General features: G+C 42.0%; 2 protein-coding genes across 8 annotated transcripts; one reads left to right on the forward strand and one right to left on the reverse strand.

The window, feature by feature from the left end:
* Positions 1-18,598, reverse strand: LOC109902128 (upstream stimulatory factor 2-like). Of its 6 annotated transcripts, none has more exons than XM_020498236.2 (11): positions 17,738-18,598; positions 12,682-12,719; positions 12,294-12,397; positions 11,127-11,246; positions 10,835-10,982; positions 10,480-10,567; positions 8,751-8,789; positions 7,602-7,660; positions 4,123-4,217; positions 3,624-3,752; positions 1-2,953 (listed from the first exon to the last, which is right to left on the reverse strand). In XM_020498236.2, the coding sequence occupies exons 1-11, from the start codon at positions 17,776-17,778 to the stop codon at positions 2,864-2,866; spliced, it is 951 nt and encodes a 316-aa protein (XP_020353825.1). In that variant the 5' UTR covers positions 17,779-18,598; the 3' UTR covers positions 1-2,863. The 6 variants fall into 6 exon arrangements, with proteins under 6 accessions (XP_020353825.1, XP_020353822.1, XP_020353820.1 ...); XM_020498233.2 differs by having other exon boundaries at positions 12,294-12,400; XM_020498231.2 differs by having other exon boundaries at positions 4,111-4,217; positions 12,294-12,400.
* Positions 18,599-22,624: 4,026 nt separating this feature from the next.
* On the forward strand, positions 22,625-26,847 carry LOC109902127 (electron transfer flavoprotein subunit beta). 2 transcript variants are annotated; one of them, XM_020498229.2, is made up of 7 exons: positions 22,625-22,769; positions 23,961-24,119; positions 24,542-24,700; positions 24,812-24,874; positions 25,345-25,503; positions 25,591-25,807; positions 26,100-26,847. In XM_020498229.2, exons 1-6 carry the CDS (start codon positions 22,719-22,721, stop codon positions 25,759-25,761), a joined length of 762 nt encoding a protein of 253 aa, XP_020353818.1. In that variant the 5' UTR covers positions 22,625-22,718; the 3' UTR covers positions 25,762-25,807; positions 26,100-26,847. The 2 variants fall into 2 exon arrangements, with proteins under 2 accessions (XP_020353818.1, XP_020353819.1); XM_020498230.2 differs by having other exon boundaries at positions 22,640-22,873.

Here is a 26,847-nt window from a genome sequence, read left to right on the forward strand (position 1 = left end):
TTGAGCAAAACAGGATAACAATTTTATTCTGCACTTACAAAAGCACAAGGTCACAGAGTAGGAGAGCTTGTCGAGGTGGAATCATTGAGTATACATGACTTTTCACCGGGTTGAGTGTTAGTGCTGCTTTGCTGATTCCGGAGCCAGACAATACATGCCTAAAACACCCTGATCAGAGACTAAAATACAAATGGACCTATTCCCATTTCCCCAAATTCAGGACAAAATACACGATGCAAATCCAGTCATCAGTAACATTGGTATCATCATCAACTTGCCTGTTCGCACGTTGAACGTATTTCAACTTGGTTATTGTCCTAGATGAGTGAAAGAGTGTCTGAGATTAAAAATGTTTTCCCAAGTCTTTATTAGCATCCATTGGTTTGCAAGGAGAGGCAAGTCAGAACACAGAAACAAGGTGCAAGAACGGGAAGTTTCTCTGTTCTTGGTTTCTATCTTGAGCAGTGAGTTGGTTCATTTATTCTCTCCAGAGTCTTTCTCCCTGGGTGCATTAATCTCCATTTGATGTGTTGGTTAGAAAAATAAAAAGCCAAAACGCTAGACATGATACTTGTGGTTATTCTTACACATATCAAGACAGATGCATCACACACACATTCGCAAAAAACATCCAGACTTCTGTAGCCGCTAAATTTAGCTCAGCAGTGAACTCGATGCGCTTTCTCAAGAGTGAGTTTTAAACGTGACACAATGTTGAAATTAAACACTTGGTGGTGTCTGAAATGGCACCATATCCGTTACATAAATCACTGTTGGTCAAAAGTAGTGCACTACATAATATGGTGCCATTTCAGATGCAACCTGTGATGTTCCACCCAGAATCATATACATTTGCACTCACTTCAGGTGACATTTTAAGAGCTCCACCTTTCTCTCAGAGGCCGTATCAGTGGTCTATCAAATGCTCTATAATCGAACCCGGCCAGTCTCAAACCAGCCTTAAAGATTATGTATTAAATTGCATAATTGTAGAAAAGGGCCAGCGTACACAGTAAATTAATTATTGATTACCATTTATTTTCCCACTAACGCCAGTGGCCATTGGCTTTACTTCAACATGACACATTTATAGAACGTTGCATTGATGCTATTTTAACAACAACTCTGTTAATGCAAGCACTGTGATATTGGGCAAAGCACAGCTATTCCTCTGGGTATACCAAAATTGCATCCTTGAGATAGTTGTTTTGGCTCTGTACTCCAGCACTTTGGATTTGAAATGATGCTATGATGGAGGTTAAAGTGCAGACTGTCAGCTTTAATTTGAGGGCATTTTCATCAATATCGGTGCTGTTTAGAAATTAATACACAAATGAATGTCACAATAGTTTTGGTCCCCTAAAAATCAGGGAGGAACTATGTAAAAAAATAAAATAAAAAAAGATGTAAAATAAGTGCTGTAAAGTACTCAAAGGTTTAGTATTTGGTCCCACATTCCTAGCACACAATGATTACGTCAAGCTTGTGACTACAAACTTCTTAGATGCATTTGCTGTTTGTTTGCTTGTGTTTGATGATTACGGACAGCCCTGAATGAATCAAGAACAATGACGAGTGAGAAAGTTAGAGGCATAAACATCATACCCCCCCAAAATACGCTAACCTCCCGTTATCGTAATGGTGAGAGGTTAACAAGTCTTGGAGTTACGATATTTGTGCGTCTAACTTTCACTCATCATTATTCACGATTCATTCAGGATTATCCGCAATCATGGTAGCATCCACATTCATGTACAAGTGTTTAGAAACTAATGTACAATAAAAGGGGCTCCAAAATGACAATATTTACCATTGTTTCAGATTATTTTGTGCCCAATAGAAATCAATCAAAACAAATGGCATATGCATCCAACAAGTTTGTAGTCACAAGCTTTATGCAATCATTGCATGCTAGGAATATGGGACCAAATACTCAACTTTTGACTACTTTATTACACAAGTGAATTCATCCAAATACTTCTGATCCCCTAAAATGGTGGGAACAATGTACAAAAAGTGCTATAATTTCTAAACGGTTCACCCGATATGGATGAAAATACCCCAAAACTAAAGCTGACAGTGTGCACTTTAACCTCATAGCCATTATATCATTTCAAAGTGCTGGAGTACAGAGCCAAAACTAAAAATGTGTCACTGTCCCAATACGTCTAATAATATTGGCAACTATCAAGGCATTCTTTCACATAGTTCTGCAATGCAGCGGTTTATTTGTATCGTGTTTCTGTTCTACTGGCTGGTAGCCTACCACTCACTCATACATCTATTCCTCCAGGATACATGAGCTTTTCTAAATGAGTCTTTCTGGGCATATTTTTAACAATACACAAACTAATAAATTAAAAACTGCTAACGTAACAAAATTGTAATATGACCCTCAACCACAAATACAGACTAAAATAAAACATGACTGAAGAGAATGGGAAAAGAACAACTCAACAACAAAATATCCAACGTCACAGTCCACGGGTGAGGAACTAAATAAATATAGAAAGGGAGGGAGGAGTTGTGCAGTGGGTTTCTCTGGGCTAGTAGAGGGTTTTTCTCTGGTGGTTGTGACCTCTTCTCTCTCTGAGACATGTCTATGGTCTACACGGTGGCTTCTTTTGTCATTTCGACTGATCCTGGATCAGTCGAGTGCAGCCAACAAAGCAGCAGGAGCCTGCCAAGAGTCTCGGATGCAGCCTCAAAGACGAGGCAAGGGAAGACTGTCTAACTGTCAGCGACTGTGAAAAAGAGTGATTCGTCAGTAGCTCGTTCGTTTTGTTCTGCTCCTACGTGTCATCTCCAGTCTGCCTCGTCCTCCTCTTCCTTCTACCCATCCTGCTCTCCCAGTCTCCCTCGTTCATTGTGGTGGCGTCTCGCCCACGCTCTCGATGCCGTGCTGCTGGAGTTGAGCTCGGAGAAGGGCATTCTCATTCTTCAGCTCCTCGATCTGAGACAAACAACAAACAATGTCCGCCGACGAACAACAAATGGGTGTCCTCAATGTAATCAATGAATTAGCAGCAACTTCGCAAAATACAAAGTCAACTTCTAGGCCTCACTTGTTCTTTCAATGATTCTAGACAGAAACGTCTGTTGTATACACTTTTCAACAAAAGTTTTAGACAATTTTGGCCACAACAGCCATCTGTTTTAAATCTCAAGGTACTGTACTATCATCCCAGTTTCTCCTCTGGGCTATCACACACTCACTGCCTCTCTCTCCCCCACAGGACTGGAGACTTCACTTCTGAGCATTAGAATGAGGACATGAAGAACAGTGCTTTGGGATTCAGTAAGGAATGAAAAGGCAAAACTCTCTCCGTGCAAATATATGCTATAACTTAATTTTGAAGTAAAAACGGCACTTCGGTCATCAGACGTAAAATGAATGTTAAACGTAATCAAACGCGTACATTTGTTCGAACAGTAACCCTTTCTGATCGCAGAAATGTGATCCTATGTGATAGCCTGGTCCCAAAAATCGGTTTGTGCGGTCTTGCCAACTCCTATGTTGTGCCTGACAATGACCATAGAAGTTGGCACGACGGCACTAACAGATCCGGGTCCAGGCTAGGCCTCTGATTCTTTGGGATAGCCTTCTTTCTAGGCTGTTTTACCTGCTGTCTGCAGAGCTCGTTGTCCACCTGTACTCTCTCCACCTCTTTGACACCGTCCAGGAGCCTCTGGTTATTCTGACGGAGCTCTCGGATGTAGTCACACGCCTTAGACAGGATGCCCCCTTTACTCTGGGGGAAGGAGAGAGGAGTTAATTAAGACATCCTGCCGTGGGGATGACAGGAAGAGTAGCCGCTGCTTTCGCAACAGCTGTTGGGGATCCTAATAAAATACCAATATTCGTGCATGCACACACACACACACACACACATCTAAATTAATGCAAACACCCCCCCACCCACAATTAGTTCCAATTCAAAATCTTATTTTCCGTAAACCTACCCTTAACCCTAAATCTTAACCTAACCCCTAGGCTTAATATGTCCTCACCTCTTCGAATTTAAGATAGTAGCAGAAGAATGGTAAACTCACAAGTAAATTAAAATGTGTACACACACACACACGACAAAGTTGCTGAGAGTGCCTTACAGAGTGACTTACAGCCCCCGTCTTGGTGCTGTCTATGTTGCAGTCGGGGATGATTTTGGAGAGCGTGACGATCCAATTGTTGATCTTGTCTCTCCGCCGCCTCTCAACTGTTAAGACACACAGAACAGGTTCAGAGAAAGAGGAACAATAGGGATACATCTGGGGAGTGGTTAGTGTCTACATGGATATTTTTCTCTGTATGCCTTGAATAGTCACTTAGCTAGACATGTGACATTGTGGGAACAGACAGTTCAACAGCAGCATCTAGTGGTTGGTTGATATACAAAATTAGTGCCTCCACTTGAGAAGAGTCTTTGGGATAGAATAAGAAAAAATATCTACTGTCCACTTAATGTGGCTTTGGCTTCAACAAACAAAACATCACACGGTGCAACTAATGTAAAAAGAAATTCAACAAGATATTGCATACGGGGCGGCAGGGTAGCCTAGTGGTTAGAGCGTTGGACTAGTAACCGGAAGGTTGTGAGTTCAAACCCCCCGAGCTGACAAGGTACAAATCTGTCGTTCTGCCCCTGAACAGGCAGTTAACCCACTGTTCCCAGGCCGTCATTGAAAATAAGAATGTGTTCTTAATTGACTTGCCTGGTTAAATAAAGGTAAAATTAAAAATATATAATAATAATACACTACATGGCCAAAAGTATGTGTACACCCCTTCAAATTAGTAGAGTCAACTATTTCACCCACACCCGTTGCTGACAGGTGTATAAAAAAATAATTTAAAAAAAAATCGAGCACACAGCCATGCAATCTCCATAGACAAGCATTGGCAGTAGAATGGCTCGTACTGAAGAGCTCAGTGACTTTCAACGTGGCACCTTTCCAACAAGTCAGTTCATGAAATTTCTGCCTTGCTAGAGCTGCCCCGGTCAACTGTAAATGCTGTTATTGTGAAGTGGAAATGTCTAGGAGCAACAACGGCTCAGCCGTGAAGTGGTAGGCCACACAAGCTCACAGAACGGGACCAATAAGTGCTGAAGCGTGTAAAAAAATTGTCTGTCCTCGGTTGCAACACTAAAGTTTGGAGGAGGTATATTGGTCTGGGCCTGTTTTTCATGGTTCGGGCTAGGCCCCTTAGTTCCAGTGAATGGAAATCTTAACGCTACAGCATAAAATGACATTCTAACTTTGTGGCAACTTTCCTGTTTCAGCATGACAATTAGTGCACAATGCAAAGTCCATACAGAAGTGGTTTGTCAAGATCGGTGTGGAAGAACTTGACTGGCCTGCACAGAGCCCTGACCTCGACCCCATCTAACACCTTTTGGATTAATTGGAACACCGACTGTGAACCAGGCCTAGTCGCCCAACATCACTAATGCTTGTGGCTGAATGGAAGTAAGTCCCTGCAGCAATGTTCAGACATCTAGTGGAAAGCATTCCCAGAAGAGTGGAGGCTGTTATAGCAGCAAAGGGGGGGGGGGGGGGGGGTCCAACTCCATATTAATGTCCATGATTTTAGAATGTATACAAAAGTACCATATACTTTTGCCATGTACAGTGCCTTGCGAAAGTATTCGGCCCCCTTGAACTTTGCGACCTTTTGCCACATTTCAGGCTTCAAACAAAGATATAAAACTATATTTTTTTGTGAAGAATCAACAAGTGGGACACAATCATGAAGTGGAACGACATTTATTGGATATTTCAAACTTTTTTAACAAATCAAAACTGAAAAATTGGGCGTGCAAAATTATTCAGCCCCCTTAAGTTAATACTTTGTAGCACCACCTTTTGCTGCGATTACAGCTGTAAGTCGCTTGGGGTATGTCTCTATCAGTTTTGCACATCGAGAGACTGACATTTTTTCCCATTCCTCCTTGCAAAACAGCTCGAGCTCAATGAGGATGGATGGAGAGCATTTGTGAACAGCAGTTTTCAGTTCTTTCCACAGATTCTCGATTGGATTCAGGTCTGGACTTTGACTTGGCCATTCTAACACCTGGATATGTTTATTTTTGAACCATTCCATTGTAGATTTTTCTTTAAGTTTTGGATCATTGTCTTGTTGGAAGACAAATCTCCGTCCCAGTCTCAGGTCTTTTGCAGACTCCATCAGGTTTTCTTCCAGAATGGTCCTGTATTTGGCTCCATCCATCTTCCCATCAATTTTAACCATCTTCCCTGTCCCTGCTGAAGAAAAGCAGGCCCAAACCATGATGCTGCCACCACCATGTTTGACAGTGGGGATGGTGTGTTCAGGGTGATGAGCTGTGTTGCTTTTACACCAAACATAACGTTTTGCATTGTTGCCAAAAAGTTCAATTTTGGTTTCATCTGACCAGAGCACCTTCTTCCACATGTTTGGTGTGTCTCCCAGGTGGCTTGTGGCAAACTTTAAACGACACTTTTTATGGATATCTTTAAGAAATGGCTTTCTTCTTGCCACTCTTCCATAAAGGCCAGATTTGTGCAATATACGACTGATTGTTGTCCTATGGACAGAGTCTCCCACCTCAGCTGTAGATCTCTGCAGTTCATCCAGAGTGATCATGGTCCTCTTGGCTGCATCTCTGATCAGTTTTCTCCTTGTATGAGCTGAAAGTTTAGAGGGAAGGCCAGGTCTCGGTAGATTTGCAGTGGTCTGATACTCCTTCCATTTCAATATTATCGCTTGCACAGTGCTCCTTGGGATGTTTAAAGCTTGGGAAATATTTTTGTATCCAAATCCAGCTTTAAACTTCTTCACAACAGTATCTCGGACCTGCCTGGTGTGTTCCTTGTTCTTCATGATGCTCTCTGCGCTTTTAACGGACCTCTGAGACTATCACAGTGCAGGCGCATTTATACGGAGACTTGATTACACACAGGTGGATTGTATTTATCATCAGTCATTTAGGTCAACATTGGATCATTCAGAGATCCTCACTGAACTTCTGGAGAGAGTTTGCTGCACTGAAAGTAAAGGGGCTGAATAATTTTGCACGCCCAATTTTTCTGTTTTTGATTTGTTAAAAAAGTTTGAAATATCCAATAAATGTCATTCCACTTCATGATTGTGTCCCACTTGTTGTTGATTCTTCACAAAAAAATACAGTTTTATATCTTTATGTTTGAAGCCTGAAATGTGGCAAAAGGTCGCAAAGTTCAAGGGGGCCGAATACTTTCGCAAGGCACTGTAGTGTATCTTGGAATGCAGAAATAAAGCACAGAGTTGCATGGTTAAGATAGAATGGGGCGGCAGGTAGCCTAGTGGTTAGAGCATTGTGTGGTTAGAGACTAGTAACCGAAAGGTTTGCAAGATCGAATCCCCGAGCTGACAAGCAAATATATAATATGCTGCTCTGCCCCTGAACAAGACAGTAAACCACTGTTCCTTGGCCGTCATTGAAAATAAATAAGAATTTGTTCTTAATTGAGTTGCGTAATTAAATAAAGAAAAAAGATAATAAAAAAATAAAAAAGATTGGCTCTGAGAGAACATTAAGCAGGGAGGATTATGGGTGATGTAGGCCCTTCTCTTTGCTCACCTTCATTGTGTTGAGCTCTCCTCCTCTCATCTCTGGGTGTCCGTGGGCCATCCATTTTCCTACAGACAAAAACAAATAGCACATTTCAGCCATGTTCTAAACCCGGGAGTCCTCAGGCCACCTCAGTACAAAACAGGTGCAACTCTTCAGACTAAAAGAAAATAAATCTTGAGACTACAGCGCTCCACGCAACTAATCTAGTGCAGAAATCCCCCACCAGAACCACTATCTCAAAGCACCTGACCCTTTTACAATTACACACCACTCAGGCACCAGAGCCGTACTCTGCAGGGGGGCCGCCCTGCACTGCCTTGGGCAGCCGTTCTGATCTGAAGCAGCCGTATGGGCCAGTATATGAGGCAATAACACCACCTTGGTGCTGACAGCGAGACGCAGTGACTGGAATTACTGTATTACTGATTGTCTGACGGCCGTCTGGACAGGCAGATTTCTTGGAGGTGTCTGTGTCCTTCCCTGCTATACCCCGGAGACAGTCTAAGGCGCAGGCATCATTATAATCCTAAATTGCGATGTTGTCGTATTGGTGTCCAGAGTATGGCTAATGACAACTGTTTTTCATGTGTGTGTGTGTGTGTGTGTGTGTGTGTGTGTGTCTTCCCCGAGGTATTCTTTAATTAAGTTCCCCATACGTGACAGCCAGATGAGCTCATAAAGGCACTGGGGACGAGATGCGCAGGGCCGTGGCAGTAAACTAATACAATTCAACAGCACTTACTTTGACAAAGCTTTAATCCGTCTAATGAATTGTGTCATAAATTAAACCAAAACGGCTGGTGTTCGCACAGTGCACTTACCTTTTTCGCATCTAATGAGTAAAAGCAATTAAAAGCCATCAAAAACAAAGTGGGCTGTTTATACTTTACACTAGCTCTTCAACGTCTTACAGAACTGAACTGAAAACAACTCATGGCAATACTGCATCAGGACTACCATCAAAGAGTACACACACATTTTCCAATGCTAAATGTAGCTCAATCACATCAAGGGTCTAACATAATCACCAGGGAATTGTACTAAAGGGACTGAAGGGGGAATAGGGAGGTGGTATGATTGTTCCTTCTTCTTTGTGGTATATGATCAAGGCCTAATTTGATTGGTTACAGTGGGAGATGTGGAAGTTGTCCTCACCAGTTTAAACCGTCATGTTGCAGCATCTCGGTTTCGTCTCTGCGAACGGCAGGTAAGCGGTGGAAGTTTTCATTTAATTTCATGTATTTGAACAGATCAAATATGTTCAGTCATGGATTAGTTTATGCGTTGTTGATGTAAGAACAAATAAAAAAAAGACAAATTAATCACACACAAGAAAAACATATGGAAAGGGGGAATAGAATGGCAAACCACAGAAAAACAAGTCCTCCCTAGACAACAGCACACACTGCAGTGGTATCCAGCCCTTTAAGACTGTATATTTAACAGTGAAGTAGATAAAAGCTTTACTGGTATCCCAGGAGACCTGGGGAATCACTGCAGCCCGACACTAGAAACTCAACTGGGATAGTCTTGTACGAACGTCCCACACAAAACCCCCAAGTAGCCTAAAGAACTTGGGAAGAGTCAAGATCAGTCCTAATAACAAACCCATAGCCCCACCTTACTGTGTGCAAATTGATGGCCATCCCCTTTACCTAAAGCTATATTGTAAAATGTATTTTTCAGAGTATAAGAGGTGCAAAATCTCCATGTTGTTCTACAGGCCTGAGAATAAGAGTTCATCACATACAGGCAGGGAAATTGCAAGGCAAGGGATATCCATTCAGTCCAACACAAATTACAGTTCAGAGGATCATGCGTTCGTTCTGGATGGCAAAACAAGCACGGCATTATGTCAAATTTTTAAAAAGCACTTTGACCTATTCTTCTTCTATAGAAACACAATCTCATAAACACACAACTCCTTGTTTTATATTCAAACACTTGCCGGGCACTCCCCCCTTCTAGATTATATGTCTAGTTTATGAGCATGTTTACAATTTACTCACACCCCTTGGCACTGGGCATGCAGTATGTCTTCGTTGAAAAATAATTAATTTCCTAAATTAACCAGAACACTAATGTCAAATTAATTCACTGACACACATATCATTAATCATCCATTTGGCATGAGATTATTTTGATTTTCAGAATGGATTAACCAGATTTAACAGTTTGGTTTTGATTCAGTGTTACTCATTCAGAGTGGTTTGAGGAAAATAATTTAATCACATGATAATGATATTGATGATTGAAAGAGATAAACAAATGAGGAAGTAGACAAGGAATTGGGAAACCAGGGCAACGAGGACAGGGACACAACAACCCTGTGATGACATCATCCATCCCACAAGAACAGCTGAGTGTTCAAGGAAACCACACACACACACACACACGTCTGACCCAGGTCCAGGTCACTCTCTTACTCAACCCAAATCTCTGTGAAAGTGAATGGGGGGGGGGGGGGGGGGGGGGGGGGTGCAGTGCAACTTTACTTTCAGATTTTGGAGAGAATAGTCAATATACTATTTTTTCAATCGTCAATATCAGTGACTTATCGTTTTCCAGGCTAACTGATACATCTCAGAGTCGATGTAAACCAACTCTTAGATGCTCTAGAAAAATCCAGTCAAATTACTTCTTAACAGGTCATTGATGAAAAGTTGAAATTATCACATAACACCTAGGCGTATAGGCTAGGTTCTACTTGCAAAACATGTCTGACATGCTTGTGGAAGATGAACTTAAGGACAGCAGAGGTAGGTTTTTGACTGCTTAACATCTGGAGTGGCTCAGACTGCTGTGTGCATGGGCTCTCCTTTCAGAGTCCCCCTAAAATGAGGGACATAGGAGGAGAGGAAGAAGCAGTGTGGTTGATACTCACTCAGGGTAGGGGTGTGTACGCGGGGCTATGGTTCGCTGTGTGCCTGTCTGCAAGATGTCAGGAGGGGTCATCATCACGTAGAACTGACCTGTGGGAGAAGAGATGACATGGAAACGAGAGCGAGAGATGGGGCAGGTTGGAGATCTCAGTAACAAAGTCTTACTTTGAGACAAACCTTGTGGCTGAAGGGATGAACAGTTAATCTCTCAGTCAGCACTGGGTCATGGTACTCAAAATGTCAATTTGATAAGTGGTCATTCTTCTTTATGTCTGTTTGGACTTGAACCAAAAGCGAGGGACAGTATTCTGCCCTCAGAAGACTGCTAGACTAGCGTTAGAAGTAGAGCTGACTCACCCCCGGCCTGAGTGGGGTCGGAGGTGGTCTGCACAGACACAGTGCCGTCGCTCACAGCCGTAGCTGGGAAGTAGGCAAAGCGCGTCTCCCCTCCCAGCGTCTCTCCCACGGGGCTACCCCCATTACTGAAAGGGTTCTGGATCACAGCCTGACAGGGAACAAAGTGGGAAGGGTTAGATAACGATCAATAGTTTGACACATTGAAGTATGTCAGGCTCCGTAGCCATTAGGGAACTGTGTTATTGTAAGGGGTGACAGTAGTGGCCTCGGTTCCTGGTGTTCTGATACCTACCTGGGCCACTGCTTGAGGAGCGCCGGGGAAGGCGGCCGTGGAGACCACGCTAACCGGCCCTCCCCCGTCATCTCTCCCCTCCAGCTGCTGGTCAGTTACCTGGACAACGCGGTAAGTCACCTGAGGAAGAGAGGGAGACAGAGATGGAGAGACAGAGAGAAACCATTAATTCATTGAGTCATTAATTCTACAACAAAGAGCGTGGGATACCTTCTAGCCTGACCATGGTCATTTTAATGTCACTGTGTTTTCAGTACTTGCAGGTTGTTTACCTCATACTGATGTTCACACCCTAGGCTATAGTAGTTAAGACCTTGCACATTGAATGATACCACTAGGCCTATAAGTGATCTACGCACCCAACTTATATGGCAGAATGTGCCTAATTCAATATAAAAACAGCCAGATCCAGAAAAGCACGTGTTCGTTTCAAAATAATCAGTATTTGTACCCCTTCATCGTGTGACTCGCCTCCTGACTAACATGTGACACCAGCCGCATGCCAATCCAGGAAGGGGATTGGAATCACATGATCACTCACACCAGCTCTGTTTACTCCAAATGAGCAGCGAAAGGACCAGCTCTAACTAGCTTATTCCTTCACCCTCCCCAAAAAAATGGTTTATGTGAAGATAACATTTTCTGTGACAATCCACAAAAGCGTAGACGTAAACAGTCACAATTAAGAACCAATTTGACATCCAAACCTGTAGGCCTATATCAGTGTCCTGGCCGGTTCTATTGTCTGGGTTCAGAGCGAACGCACACAAGGCTCTCAATTCAACGGAGAGGCTAGTGTTGAATTACAGGGTTATTCAGGGTTTTCCATTGTGTGATACGGTTGATTCTCTAGTGGAGGGATGGACAACACCAGTCCTCCGGGGCCTGATTGGGTGTCCAGCCCCAGCTAACACACCAGACTCCAATAATCAACTAATCATGATCTTAAGTTGATAATGCAATTTGTTCAAATCAGCTGTGTTTGCTATGGATGGATGGGGGGCGGGTGACACCACTCTGGCCCCTGGGGACCGGAGTTTCCCATCCCTGTTCTAGTGTGAGAAAGTGATATAGTAAACTGACCTCAAACAGCAAAATCAAACCTATGTGAATTTAGCTAGTTAAATGTTTCTAAAATCAGCAAAACGCTGTTCACAGGACACCCACCTGACCACCCTCAGAGCGGAACTGGTACTGAATGTTGTGGTCCGCGAATGCCTGGGCCTGCTGAATACTGCCTATGGTAACAGCAGTCTGCTCCCCTTCCCCGTCTCCTGAGAGAAGGACAGTGGAATGAGAGGATCGATAGAAGAGAAAAATAACACTCAGATATCCATTGATGAGAAATTAGTGAGGCAAGGTGCATTATTGCAAAAAAAGCTGACACTTAAGCGTGTGTTTTTGGTCTGTTCTTTGGTCGGTTTTTAAAGCAGGTTTTTCAAGAGGATGTCTGAAACGTCAGTACTTTGAAATGTGTGAAAGAGTCAGAATGGTGAAGTTACGCACAATGGCACACATGCATCCGAAACACATACATCCCAACATAAATTCTTACCTTCTAATTGGACGACCTCCTCTTCTTGTTTTTCGTGACTAGGAAGACATAAACAAGAAACAATCCTAAATATAGGCTTGCAAGGTCTAGCAGACAAGGTTAACAGAGTAGGGATGGCAGTAGAGTACAAATGTTACAGTGACCTGGCTAATTGCCAGCAGTGGCAGAAAAAGTACCCAATTGTCATACAGTAAAGATACTGTAATAGAAAGTCAAAGTATTTGGTTTCAAATATACTTTAGTTTCAAAAGTAAATATAATTGCTAAAATATACTTAAGTATAAAAAAATAAAAGAATAAATCATTTCAAATTCGTTATATTAAGCAAAACAGACTAGAGGTCGACCGATTTAAAATCGGCTAAGCCGGTTTCAAGTTTTCATTACAAATCGGTAAATCTGCCTTTTTGGACGCCTATTACATTGTAATCCACAAGGAAACTGAGTGACAGGCTGACCACCTGTTACGCGAGTGCAGCGTCAAAAGGACCTTGCGGCTGCAAGGCGCCAAGGTAAGTTGCTAGCTAGCAGTAAACTTATCTTATAAAAAAAAAAAAATCAAACTTCACATAATCACTAGTTAACTACACATGGTTGATGATATTACTAGGTTAACTAGCTTGTCCTGTGTTGCATATAATCAATGCGGTGCCTGTTAATTTATATTCAAATCACAGCCTACTTCAACTTCACCAAACGGGTGATGATTTAACAAAAGCGCATTTGCGAAAAAAGCACAATCATTGTACAAATGTACCTAATCATAAACATCAATGCCTTTATTAAAAGCAATACACAGAAGTATATATATATTTTTAAACCTGCATATTTAGTTAAAAGAAATTAATGTTAGCAGGCAATATTAACTAGGGAAATTGTGTCCCTCCTCTTGCGTTCAGTGCAAGCAGAGTCAGGGTATATGCAACGGCTTGGGCCGCCTGGCTCGTTGCTAACTGTGTGAACGTAATTAATTTGCCAGAATTTTACATAATTATGACATAATATTAAAGGTTGTGCAATGTAACAGCAATATTTAGACTTAGGGTTGCCACCCGTTTGATAAAATATGGAACGGTTCCGTATTTCACTGAAAGAATAAATGTTTTGTTTTCGAAATGATCGTTTCTGGAATTTGACCACATTAATAACCAAAGGCTCGCATTTCTGTGTTTATTATATTATAATTAAGTCTATGATTTGATATTTAACAGAGAAGTCTGACTGAGCAGTGGTAGGCAGCAGCAGGCTCGTAAGCATTCATTCAAACAGCACTTTCGTGTGTTTGCCAGCAGCTCTTAGCAATGCTTGAATCACAGCGCTGTTTATGACTTCAAGTCTATAAACTCCCGAGATTAGGCTGGCAATCCTCAAATGCCTGTAAAGAACATCCAATAGTCAAAGATATATGAAATACAAATGGTATAGAGAGAAATAGTCAATGCTTTATAATTCCTACAACCTAAAACTTCTTAACTGGGAATATTGAACCACCAGCATTCATATGTTCTCATGTTCTGAGCAAGGAACTTAAACGTTAGCTTTTTTTTACATGGCACATATTGCACTTTTACTTTCTTCTCCAAATTGAACATGCTTCATTATTTGAGACTAAATAGATGCTATTTATGTATTAAATTAAGTTAAAATAATGAAGTGTTCATTGTTCATTCAGTATTGTTGTAATTATCATCAAACACACATAAAAAAATGTTTGTTTTTTTAAAGTCGGCATCGGATTATTTTGGTCCTCCAATAAATCGGTATTGGTGTTGAACAATCATAATCGGTCGACCTCTAAACCAGACGGCATCCTTTTATTGTTTTATTTATGGATAACCAGGGGCATATTCCAACACTCAGACATCATTAATTAACAAACTAAGCAGTATTTTTACACCACTGCTCCCTCCCTTACATCGGCTTCATTAAAAGGCATGGTCATCGCCCCCTCAATTACAACGAACAATGGCAGACTGGGGCAAGGGGCCGATGTAGAAATCGCTCTGTCATTTCCTGGTTGCTAAAATTCTACACTCGTCACACAATTTGAATAGTGTAGGGAATCATTCTGCAGGGAATAATCTAAATCGCAGGACAATACATTTTCAATAACAACAACAAAAAACATGGCTGTTTGAAGTTGGTGAACTTAAAGTAAAATAGTCTACACCATCATCTATGCAATCTTGAATCCTTGGAGAGGTAAACACCATGGTCTACAGTATGATATCTGGGATCCTTGGGACATTAACTTCCTCACAGAATTGTGGGAAAATTTGATGCAGGGAAGGGGGAGAGTTGTTTATATTCAAAGTGTTGTTGCAATTCACCTAGCATCCACGTGGATGAGATATTCTAAATTTAGTATGTTTAATTCTTCAAGAATCAATGGGCAGTGTTTTCCTCTATTCATTTAGCAGTGGTGGCCCACTACTGCTACATTATTGCCACTGCTGCAAAAAATATGATTAAAAAACCAAACACACACACAGAGTACATCAAACATTAGGAACACCTAAGGTGTCAAAAGCATTCCACAAGGATTTTGGCCCGTGTTGACTCCAATGCTTCCCACAGTTGAGTCAAGTTGGCTAGATGTCCTTCTTTATTACTACGGGAAACTGTTTAGCATGGAAAAACCCAGCAGTGTTGCAGTTCTTGACATAAACCAGTGTGCCTGGCACCTACTACTATACCCCATTCAAAGGCACTTAAATCTTGTCTCGCTCATTCATCCTCTGAATGGCAAACATACACAATCCTTGTCTCAATTGTATTAAGGCTTAAAAATCATTCTTTAACCGGTCTCCTCCCATCATCTACACTGATTAAAGTGGATTTAACAAGTGACATCAATATGGGATCATAGCTGTCAGAGCAGGTGTATACTCATATACTAGGTGTGAATGTTTAAACGTTTACATGAAGTTGGGATCATTAACATTAAACGACATCCCTAACCGAAAAACAGCCCCCCCCCCCGGGCAGTTCAATCACAAAACATTATTTTCCCTGTTATAGCCCAACTAGACAATAGAAAATAAAAGGCCTGGGGAAAGTTGTGTAATTTAAATAAAAATAGGGAGGAAGAGGCAAACTTGAGTGAATATGCAAGGCATGCAAGACAAAATATTGCGAGGTGCAGATACCAAGAGATCATATAGGCATGGTTCTGCCGGCCCCATCCTCTCTCCTGGGCACTGCCTTGCCTGCGCATTCTCATGGCTAGTGATGCAAGCTTGTGTTCAGTCTTCGGTCTGTTGCATGTAGAATAGCCTAGCCTGTATCAATTACACTTGAAAGCGCCTCGGCTGTTTGTTTGTCTTTTAGGGTAGGCTACACTACGGCTTATTAAAATGCTGACACAAAACCTTCTCTGGATGTATGAAGCGGGACTAACGTCCATCACTAGGCAACCAGAACTGTCAATCAAATAATATAGACCACACTCGCCTAAAAAAAAGTACTTTAATGTTTGGGAAATACCGTGGCTTACCAAGCAAGAGATTTAGTAGAAAGAAAACACATCTAGCTACCCTACCATAACAAACATCAGTACATTAAATCAGCAAAGTTTATTGTTGTCATGGTAAAAATACAGATAATTCTATGCCGGAGCAGAATTCTACGGTCTGAAATGGTAGGCCTACAGGCGCTTCTGATGAGTCCCTTTTTTAAAATTCTCTAAAAAGTACATTGTTGCTATCGAGTAACATGTCTGTAAAGGGTTGCGGTTGATATAACTTCCTTACCCGGCCGTAGTGGTCATACATAGGCTACGTCATATGATCATTATTCTGCATCGTGAATTGACGTGGAATTTTATGATTTTAACAGAAAGCATTAACATATTATTTATTTTTGTGTGTATATACACACAGTACCAGGCAAAAGTTTGGACACACCTACTCATTCCAGGGTTTCTTTATTTGTACTATTTCCTACATTGTAATATAACAGTGAAAACAAAACTATAAAATAACATATATGGAATGTAGTAGTCAAAAAAAAAAAAGTGTTAAATAAATCAAAATATATATTTTATATTTGAGATTCTTCAAAGTAGCCACCCTTTGCTTACTGGAAGCTGCAAATGTCCCAGTTCTTCCCTGGCTTGCATACTCAGACATGTAACCCATTAAACATGTTTGGGATGCTCTGGATCGACGTGTACGACAGCGTGTTCCAGTTCCCGCCAATATCTAGGAAATTCGCACAGCCATTGAAGAGGTGTGAGAGGAGGTACTGACTGGTTCTGATCCACACCCATACCTTAAGGTATCCGTGACCAACAGATGCATATCTGTATTCCAAATCATGTGAAATCCATAGATTAGGGTCTAATGGATTTATTTAAATTGACCGATTTCCTTATACGACCTGACCAAATTCACATAGAATAGTACATTATAGATGTGTCACTCTCATTGAAAGCAAGTCTATGAAGCAGCAGATCTATTCTCTCTGTGCCATTTCTATTCTTCCCGGTCTTAAGTTTCGTTTATGAGTCTTTTACTTTCAGTTTTGTACACCTCCTTCAAACAGCAGAAAATAAAATATGTTTGGTTATGGAAAATATTTCACTGTGGTTTAGATGGTACTATGATTCTCTACACTATATTTGCTTGTTTTGTGGCAGAGCGATTTCTACATAGTGCATATTTATTTTTTAAAGTCCAAAATTGGATGTAGCAACTACATTCTAGCTGTAAGCTAGCAAGTTAACTTTGGATCTCTAACTAACGTTAGGTAACGTTAGTTTAGTTAGTTAGCTGCCTAGCGTTACTACTAGCAAGATGACTTACCTACTGTAAATTCACTACCGTAGATAACAGTGTTTGCATGCAATGCTGCAATCGTTTGCTATACTGTAATCCTTTCCTATTTGGATTTGCTAGATTAACTGTGCAAAAATATTACTATATTAAAACCACTTTATTGTATCTAGTTTATACTACACATAATCAAGCTGTTCTCTAGAAAATGGAGGCCAGGCCTTGACTTTCTAGATGAGACTTCCGTACATGATGGAGAGGAAGTGGCGGACATTGTATTACCTTGTCGCGGTGTCCAGACTCTGTTCGAGGTGCATATCCATCAGGGTTGGAATAAAATGTGATATTCACTGACACAGACGCGTAGATGGAAGTGCTGATCACGGGAACAAACACTCGGGTCATGTGAGAGAGACAGTCCAAGACACGTGAGGCATAGATCGGACTCGAAGTTAAAATGGAGACCGCTGCCGCTGGCTGGGGTTTATGTCGCTCTCGAAGCTTTCGTTGTCACGGTTTCACTCGCGCCACTCGCACTGCTAAATGGAGTCAGTGTCGTCAGGATAGCTACTTGGACTGTTGGAATTGTTTCGTTGCAAGGTTATGGCACAGTGATTCGTCGAGTAATTTCGGTAAATGTTTTCTCACGCTCGATTTTTTATCCTCTCAACCTCTGCAGTAAACCAGCGTCCGTCGTGTCTCACAAAATATGGAGTGGACTGTTGGTGTTAGCAAAATTTAATTCCCCGCCCTGCATCTATTTTTGTTCAACTTTTGATCTTGGAAGAGGAGTATGTAGAAATGTGTTTTTATGTACAGTAGGCTACACAGCAATGTTGATTTGATGTGCCCCTGTTTGAAATGAATGTCAACCTTCTCAATTCCATTATATCCATTGCGTGCCAACCATTTGTATCATTACACAACATTACAAATACACCTCTGATTATTGTTTTTCTGTCTACATTCATGTCTGATATTTACAACAAAGACGGTTTAGAAACTGTGTTCGGAGTACAAATCAAGCTCATGTGACATGATGCTGCTGATCACGTTGGTTTACTCAGGTGAGAGCTGAGATCGAATCCGGGTTTTTGCTTTAACCACATGACTACCCTTTTTAAATAAAAGTGATATACGATAACAAATCGCACCCTTTTGTGGTGCATTGAGCAATTTGTAAACATTGAATCAATAAAATACAAATCGTGTGCAAAGTCTACCTAGAGACAGTGGTTGATATATAATAGTTCCATTTAAATAGCTAAATTTAAGAGGATATGGGTAGGAGATTCTTCTTCCACTAATATTTTCTATTGATGGTCCTCTTTTCCTCTTCTGAGGAGCCTCCACTGCTACAGACAATCTTGAGATTACCTGCCTGCCCTGTTTGAACCAGACTTCTATTCCCATAAAACATTTTTTTTTACAATGAAGTGTTATTGAACCCTATCCATGCATAGTCACTTTATCCCTACCTAAATGTATATATTCATACCACAGGTGTAGACCTTACCGTGAAATGCTTACTTACAAGCTCTTAACCAACATTGCAGTTCAAGAAATAGAGTTAAGAAGATATTTTCTAAATAAACTTTTTTTTTAAAGAAAAGAGTATGCATAGATAAAACAAAGGGGGGGGGGGGTTCAATGTAAATAGTCCATGGCCATTTGATTAATTGTTCAGCAGTCTTATGGCTTGGGGGTAGAAATTGTTAAGGACCCTTTTGGACCTAGACTTGATGCTCCGGTACCGCTTGCCGTGCGGTAGCAGAGATAAGAGTCTATGACTTGGGTGACTGAATTTGTGGCCTTCCTCTGACGGATGGCCTGGATGGCAAGATGCTTGGCCCCAGTGATGTACTAGGCCATATGCACTACCCTTTGTAGTGCCTTACGGTTGGATGCCAAGCGGTTGCCATACCAGACAGTGATGCAACCGGTCAGGATGTTCTTGATGGTGCAGCTGTAGAACGTTTTGAGGATCTGAGGACCCATGCCAAATCTTTTCAGTGTCCTGAGGGGGAAAAGGTGTTGTCGTGCCCTCTTCACGACTGTCTTGGTGTGTTTGGACCATGATAGTTTGTTGGTGACATGGACACCAAGGAACTTGAAACTCAGCTCCACTGCAGCCCCGTCATTAATGAGGGCCTTTTCGGCCCTCCTTTTCCTGTAGTCCATGATCAGCTCCTTTGTCTTGCTCACATTGAGGGAGGGGTTGTTGGCCTGGCACCAGACTGCCGGTTCTCTGACCTTCTCCATATATAGGCTGTCTCGTCGTTGTGGGTGATCAGGCCTACCACTGTTGTGTCGTCAGTAAACTTAATGATGGTGTTGGAGTCGTGCATGGCCATGCCCTCACAGGAGGGGACTAAGCACGCACCCCTGAGGGGCCCCAGTGTTGAGGATCAGCGTGGCATATGTGTTGTTGCCTACCCTTACCAACTGGGGGCAGCCCGTCAGGCAGTCCAGGAGCAAGTTGCAGAGGGAGGTGTTTAGTCCCAGGGTCCTTAGCTTAGTGATGAGCTTTGTGGGCACTATGGTGTTGAATGCTGAGCTGTAGTCAATGAACAACATTCTCACATACGTGTTCCTTTTGTCCAGGTGGAAAAGGGCATTGTGGAGTGCGATTGAGATTGTGTCATCTGTGGATCTGTTGGGGCAGTATGCAAATTGGAGTGGGTCTAGGGTTTCCGGGATGATGGCGTTGATGTGAGCCATGACCAGCCTTTCAAAGCACTTCATGGCTATTGACGTAAGTGTTACGGGGTGGTAGCCATTTAGGCAGGTTACCTTCGCTTTCTTGGGTACAGGGACTATGGTGGTCTGCTTCAAACATTACAGACTCGGTAAGGGAGGGGTGGAAAATATCAGTGAAGACACTTGCCAGTTGTTCCGCACGTGCTCTGAGTACACGTCCTGGTAATCCATCTGGCCCTGTGGCCTTGTGTAATGTTGACTTGTTTTAAGGTCTTGCTCACATCGGCTACAGAGAGTGGTATCACACAGCCGTCTGGAACAGCTGGTGCTCTCATGCATGCTTCAGTGTTGCTTGCCTCGAAGCGAGCATAAAAGACATTTAGCTCGTCTGGTAGGCTCGCGTCACTGGGTAGTTCGCGTCTGTGTTTCCCTTTTTAGTCCGTAATAGTTTGCAAGCCCTGCAACATCCGACGAGCGTCAGAGGCGGTGTAGTGGGATTCAATCTTAGTCCTGTATTGACGCTTTGCCTGTTTGATGGTTCGTCTGAGTCATAGCTGGATTTCTTATAAGCCTCCGGATTAGTGTCCCACTCCTTGAAAGCGGCAGTTCTTGCCTTTAGCCAGGTGCAGATGTCTCCTGTAATCCATGGCTTCTGGTTGGAATATGTATGTAAGGTCACTGTGGGGACGACGTCGTCAATGTACTTATTGATGAACCTGGTGACTGAGGTGGTATACTCCTCGATGTCATTGGATGAATCACTGAACATATTCCAGTCTGTGCTAGTAAAACAGTCCTGTAGCGTAGCATATTACCTCAGTTACCTCAACTAACTTGTACCCCTGCACATTGACACAGTACCGTTACCCACAGTATATAGCCTCGTTATTGTTATTTTACTGTGCTACTTTTTTTCTAACTTTAGTTTATTTTAAATTTTTTGGCAAATATATTCTTACTTACTTTTAATTGCATTGTTGGTTAAGGGCTTGTTGTATTTGCACCGAATACCTGCTGTATTCGGTGCAAATACATGTATATATTTTTTTACATAAAGAGTTGTTTTCACGTCATGTAAAGTAGTTTATAAAGATGAGATATTCCTTTAAATACACCATGACCTTTACCCTAGTTGACCCAAGAGTGGAACACATTTTCTGAGCTTTGTGTCCGACTGAAATAGCAGGAGCACCAGCTTGTTCTCTGTGATTGGTTTACAGGTCACTTTTGCTGACAGTCTTCAATTTCACATAGTTTAATTGGTTCCAACAATGGGCGGTCCCGTTTAGACCCGCCTTCTTTCTTTTCAACGGAATCGCTCTCAAATCTTTCCGACCTTAGCTGCATTACCGTTCTCCTAGCAGCAGTATGATCGCGGTTTTCTTTTCAAAATAATAGTTCCCCCGCAGAGACACGCAAACTTCGATTTTTTTTTATCACACGTATAGTACAACTGTTTTTCACAGCATTGCAACCCACTCTGAAAAAATGTATTGCTAATTTGACGTATTTTATTTGCAATATTAAATTATTTATCCCAGTATGTTGAAAATTATTGTGTAGGTGTAATGGATGGGAAACGGCTAGTTTAGTTAGCGGTGGTGCGCGCTAAATAGCGTTTCAATCGGTGACGGCTTTTGTGGATCGATGGGTAACGATGCTTCGTGGGTGTGGGTTGTTCATGTGTGCAGAGGGTCCCTGGTTCGCGCCCGGGTATGGGCGAGGGCACGGTCTAAAGTTATACTGTTACATAGGCTATATTTAAAGAAATACACTTTTAATAAAATACAAATATATGTTATTGGGAATACTCAATAGAGTCTGCAAAACTTGAATTGGTCTTGTGCTGGGCAACTGGTTTAATACAGAGTACTGGTGACTCCTTACTCCACCCACTCCTTTCACTGCAACGCAATGCACGATAGATGGGATATTTATTGGCTTGTAGAGAGAAAACCTTTCTACCTGTCTCAGCTAAAGTGGGGTGGGAAATATTCAGTAGGGTCTCTACCAACCAAATATGTATAGTTTTGGAGGGGGACTGCTGCTGGCTGAGAACGAAGTCCTGCTGGATATGTACAACACTGTCCCACTCCAAAACGAACCATAATATTTGGTTAGTAGAGACCCCAATGAATATTTCCCACCCACTTTAACTGAAACAGGTAGAACATTTATCTCTATGAGCCAATATGGAACCCATGTACAGTCTATTACGGTGTCTTGCATTGGGGGCTATTGGGGGGGACACAATAGCCCCCAGTGTCATGTATTTTTCATTATTGGTATAAAAATAAATAATTTAAAACATGTTTGGGATTTGTTTTCATAACTTACTCATTGCATTTTCTTGTTGTCACAATGGAGGTGGCTATTGATTACAATTCAATGTCTTTTGAATGAGTTATCCATTTATTTGAAAGGTTTCCTCATTACCATACCGAAGTGACGTTATCATTTGTGCTGCTAGCAGAATACGAGTCTCCTGCTTCTTGGGTGAAGGTTCGTTGTGGTGACTCGGTAACTAGCTACTGTACATTGCTGAACCGAAGAATCGCTAACAATGTCGCGGGTTCTTGTTGGAGTTAAACGTGTAATTGACTATGCTGTCAAGGTAGCTACTTCCCCACTGTCTTCTATTTTAAAACAATTCAACATTTCACGTGCGGAATTTCCCTTCGAGACTTCATATGGCTATGGTAGCTAGCTAACGTTAAGGTGGGTAGATGGATGAAGGGTTAGTTTAGCAAGCTAGCATTCATTGTTTGAATGTCAAGTCTGTTCAACTAACAACCATAACTTCAAGGAAAATGCCAAGGTCATTACAGGGTTGTCTAGGTAACAGTTTAATTTGTCTAGCGTGCTACTTCTAGAATTGGTAAATCGATAAACGACTCAACATTAAAAAAGAAAGCTAGCTAACAATACATTGTCACTGTGTTGTAACAGTGTATTGCAAATATTAAGCTACATATATAATCATCATTCAGGCTTCATCAGAGTGATTTAAAAACATAAAATCAACTAGGTGTCACAGCATCAGGACAGTTAGATAACTTAGTAGGCTATCACTATCCAAGCCACTCCTATCAGATAGTTCCAAGGTAATATTTGTTCTGTAAAGGAAGCCTAACACCATATCTATTACCAGTTATTTCATACTACATACAGTCTGAGCACTCCTGCTTCAGCTGCACCCAACTAGATCCCTGTAGCTGTCTCTCCATGCACTCGGTTAAGCTATGTTTGTACTCTTCCCCCTCTCCCATATGCTGCCCCAACTCTTATCAGACAGAGGAAGGGAGGCATGAGGGCGGTGTGTTTGTGAGAGAGAGACCAGTCATGTATTTATGAGGTGACTAATGTATATGGGATGGACTTAAGACAGAATCTTGGCGTTTTAAAAGGTTTATTTACAATGGCTGTTCAATACTATTGGGATAGTGGCAGGCTTTGAAAAGTGTTCCAGAGTTGGTTTGACTGCCTCACATACTCAATTGGAAAGCTCTGAGAGCACACCTACATTGGGCCCACAGCAACTATTTCCAAGTGCCCAGACTGCACAGTGTCCCCACACTCAACTCCGGCACATTGACTGCATGCACTTCATGTCTCCAGCCTCTGTCTTTGTCTGTCTCTCTCTGACCCTTCTGAGTGACTATCCAGTAGTCACTTATGTTCAGTAGGGCAAAGCTCTTTGAAACTGAATTAGCATTTCTTATTGAAGTTCAGGTAGTCCCACCCCTTTTCAGTCTGTTTTTTTCTGTTTGGTGCCTAATGAAGACAACCCTGCTCTCTCCCCTAGATCCGCGTGAAGCCCGACAACAGCGGGGTGGTGACAGATGGCGTCAAGCACTCCATGAACCCCTTCTGTGAAATCGCTGTAGAGGAGGCCGTCAAACTCAAGGAGAAGAAGTTCATCAAAGAGGTGGTGGCCGTCAGCTGTGGGCCCACGCAAGTAACAGTAAGAGTGACGGAATGCTCTGGCGACACCATTTTGAAGTCAGGTGTATTCAACGATGCAGAACATTTTCCTTGTTCTACATGACATTATACATATCTGTTCTACTCTATTCATTTCTATCTTATTAAGATCCTGTAGTTTTAGGCTTCATTTTTACCTGAACGTTCTGTATCATTAGGCTTCATCCTCCTTCACAGGCCTTCAATAGCTAACATTTGGAGGGAAGCTTTGGATCTTGTTTCTTCATTAGGATAGCGGTCATGAGTATGTTTTCATTCTATTGTAAGAAGGATTCTGCAGATGGTCACCTCCAACTTGACTGTGCTAATGATTGTATTATTCTGTCATTGTTCTCAGATGGTGTTCTTATATAATTTTGAGAACCCTACCGCTCAAGTGTGTGTGTGTGTGTGTGTGTGTAGGAGACCATCCGTACTGCACTGGCCATGGGGTGTGACCGCGGCATCCACGTGGAGGTCTCAGGAAAAGACTATGAGGCCATGGGACCCCTGCAGATCGCCAAGATCTTTGCTGCCCTAGCCAAGAAGGAGGAGGCCTCACTCGTCATCCTGGGCAAACAGGTCATCCGATGCAATAGATTGCGCCACTGCCACACCAATGCCAGTTGACTTTGAAATCAAACCTCATGATCTCATGTAATGCTCACTGATTGTGTTGGTATTTTTTGACAGGCTATTGACGATGACTGTAACCAGACAGGTCAGATGACGGCAGCCTTGTTAGACTGGCCTCAGGTCAGTAGTGGTTTCTTCTTGTTGTAATCCTTTTTCTCAGCAGGAATCACTAAACTGATCTCAGAGCATAGAGGCCTTGTTTACTGTTAAGTGCTGACTTGGATACCATTGTAGTCCAGACCAGGACCTTTCCTCATGGTCTTTATAAGCATTAGCATATCGATGTAATGTCAGGTGAAGAGACCAGCTGAACTAGCAGGCCTTAGATTATGTCACAACAGTCAACACAGTCTGCACTGAAAAGTAGACCAAAGGCCAAATGAAGGGCAAAATTAGGGTGTATTTACATGGTTAAACCACCAGATGTCACACTTGGATTGCCTTGTGGCCTACAACGGGTTTACAGTTGTCAGGTAACATAGGAAAGAAGGCTTTGTTTTAGTTATAAATTCATTTGTTAATTTCAGATAATATTTCATCTCAATGTGGATTATGACATCTACTAAATGTAGGACCTCCCATTCTTGCAGGGCACATTTGCCTCTGAGGTGACCATCGATGGGGAAAAGGTGAAGGTGGTGAGGGAAATCGATGGTGGTCTAGAGACCATAAAAATCAGCATGCCAGCTGTCCTCACAGCAGACCTTCGACTCAACACCCCCAGATACGCCACCCTGCCCAACATCATGGTAATACACACCATGTACATTTCCTCACAAAGTGTACACACAGACATACACATAGCACTTTAATCTCCTTCTCCCTCCACCTACCAGAAAGCCAAGAAGAAGAAGATAGCCAACATGAAACCAGCAGACCTGGGGGTGGACATGGTGTCGCGAGTGGAGGTGTTGAGGGTGGATGAGCCCCCAACGAGACTGGCTGGAGTGAAGGTGGAGACGGTGGATGACCTGGTCGCCAAACTCAAGGCTAACGGAACAATCTAGAGGCCCTGTGGGAGCCAAAGGGGGAGTGCAGGGGACACACAGAGGGGTGAGTCTCAATACCTAAAAACAGTATGACTGTTTGAGATAATATTTGTAACCCATTAGAAAATGTTAGAGCACTGATGAATTTCATGTTCATGTAACAACTTACTCTTGTGAATGTTGAGAGAATTTTTCATTTTTGTGGAATAGTGAAGATTGTACAATCATATGCTTCTTCCACCAAATTTCCTCAACTGTAAATGCAGACCTTTGCCATAGTGTGCTGTACTTGACCAAGCTCAGTGTTTCTGTTTCTATTTGGCTGTAATATGTCATTTCCCCCTTTCATTTTGCAGGTCTCTGTTTGAGAGATGGAACAAAGTAATTTAGCAAACGTGGAGGACTGGTTGCATAAGGCAGAACCCATCGCCACCCGGCCCTCTGTGTTTAACTCTGACTTCCATGATAGTAGCCTACTGACCTGGAATAAAGGGACACTGAGAAACACTGTCCTATAGGAACCCACACAGCCCAGAGGGTGAAGTAGAAGAGGGTCTGTTGTTATTGTGCAATTTAATCCACATGGTACATCTGAATTGTAATTAATGTATCTTGCCTGTGAGTATAGGTAACTAGGTATGGAGGACCTAGACTCAAAAAATTCACAACTTCCAAGCCAGTAATATGTCAGTAACTTTCTTTCACCCATGTTTCTGTATGTGTTGCACTGTACATTCAAGAGTGTCACAATAACATTTTCATCTGTAACATGGACCTATGAAAACCCTATCACGAAGCCCTACAATGACACATCTGGGCTATGCAGTTTGAGTTGGATGCTATGTGTAAATAAGAACCCAAAGCTGCAGTGCTGAATGTGCATTCAGGGTTTGTGATATGTCTACTGACTTGGTTTGTATAAAGTTTATATAAATATAATTATTTCTGAGTTGGGTGGCAGCTCCGGTTGGACAGTGTCTCTCAGATGTGGGAAAATGATTTTAAAAACACACGCAGTTTACTTTTTACCATAAGCGCCTCTTCTGTTTAGATTGTACAGCATCCTACCATAACAATAAAAAAGGTATCTTTTTCATATCTACA

Source organism: Oncorhynchus kisutch, linkage group LG13 (assembly GCF_002021735.2).
Source record: "Oncorhynchus kisutch isolate 150728-3 linkage group LG13, Okis_V2, whole genome shotgun sequence".
Lineage (NCBI taxonomy): Eukaryota > Metazoa > Chordata > Actinopteri > Salmoniformes > Salmonidae > Oncorhynchus > Oncorhynchus kisutch.

Bases quoted from the DNA above. Each gene is read 5' to 3' on its own strand.
- LOC109902127 (XM_020498229.2), top strand. From the start codon at position 22,719: ATGTCGCGGGTTCTTGTTGGAGTTAAACGTGTAATTGACTATGCTGTC. The intron at 22,770-23,960 runs GTAGCTACTTCC...TCTCTCCCCTAG, and splicing joins TAATTGACTATGCTGTCAAG to ATCCGCGTGAAGCCCGACAA. The intron at 24,701-24,811 runs GTCATCCGATGC...ATTTTTTGACAG, and splicing joins TCGTCATCCTGGGCAAACAG to GCTATTGACGATGACTGTAA.
- LOC109902128 (XM_020498231.2), bottom strand. From the start codon at position 17,778: ATGGATATGCACCTCGAACAGAGTCTGGACACCGCGACAAG. The intron at 12,720-17,737 runs GTAATACAATGT...ATGTCTTCCTAG, and splicing joins AGTCTGGACACCGCGACAAG to TCACGAAAAACAAGAAGAGG. The intron at 12,401-12,681 runs GTAAGAATTTAT...TCCTTCTCTCAG, and splicing joins GGAGGTCGTCCAATTAGAAG to GAGACGGGGAAGGGGAGCAG.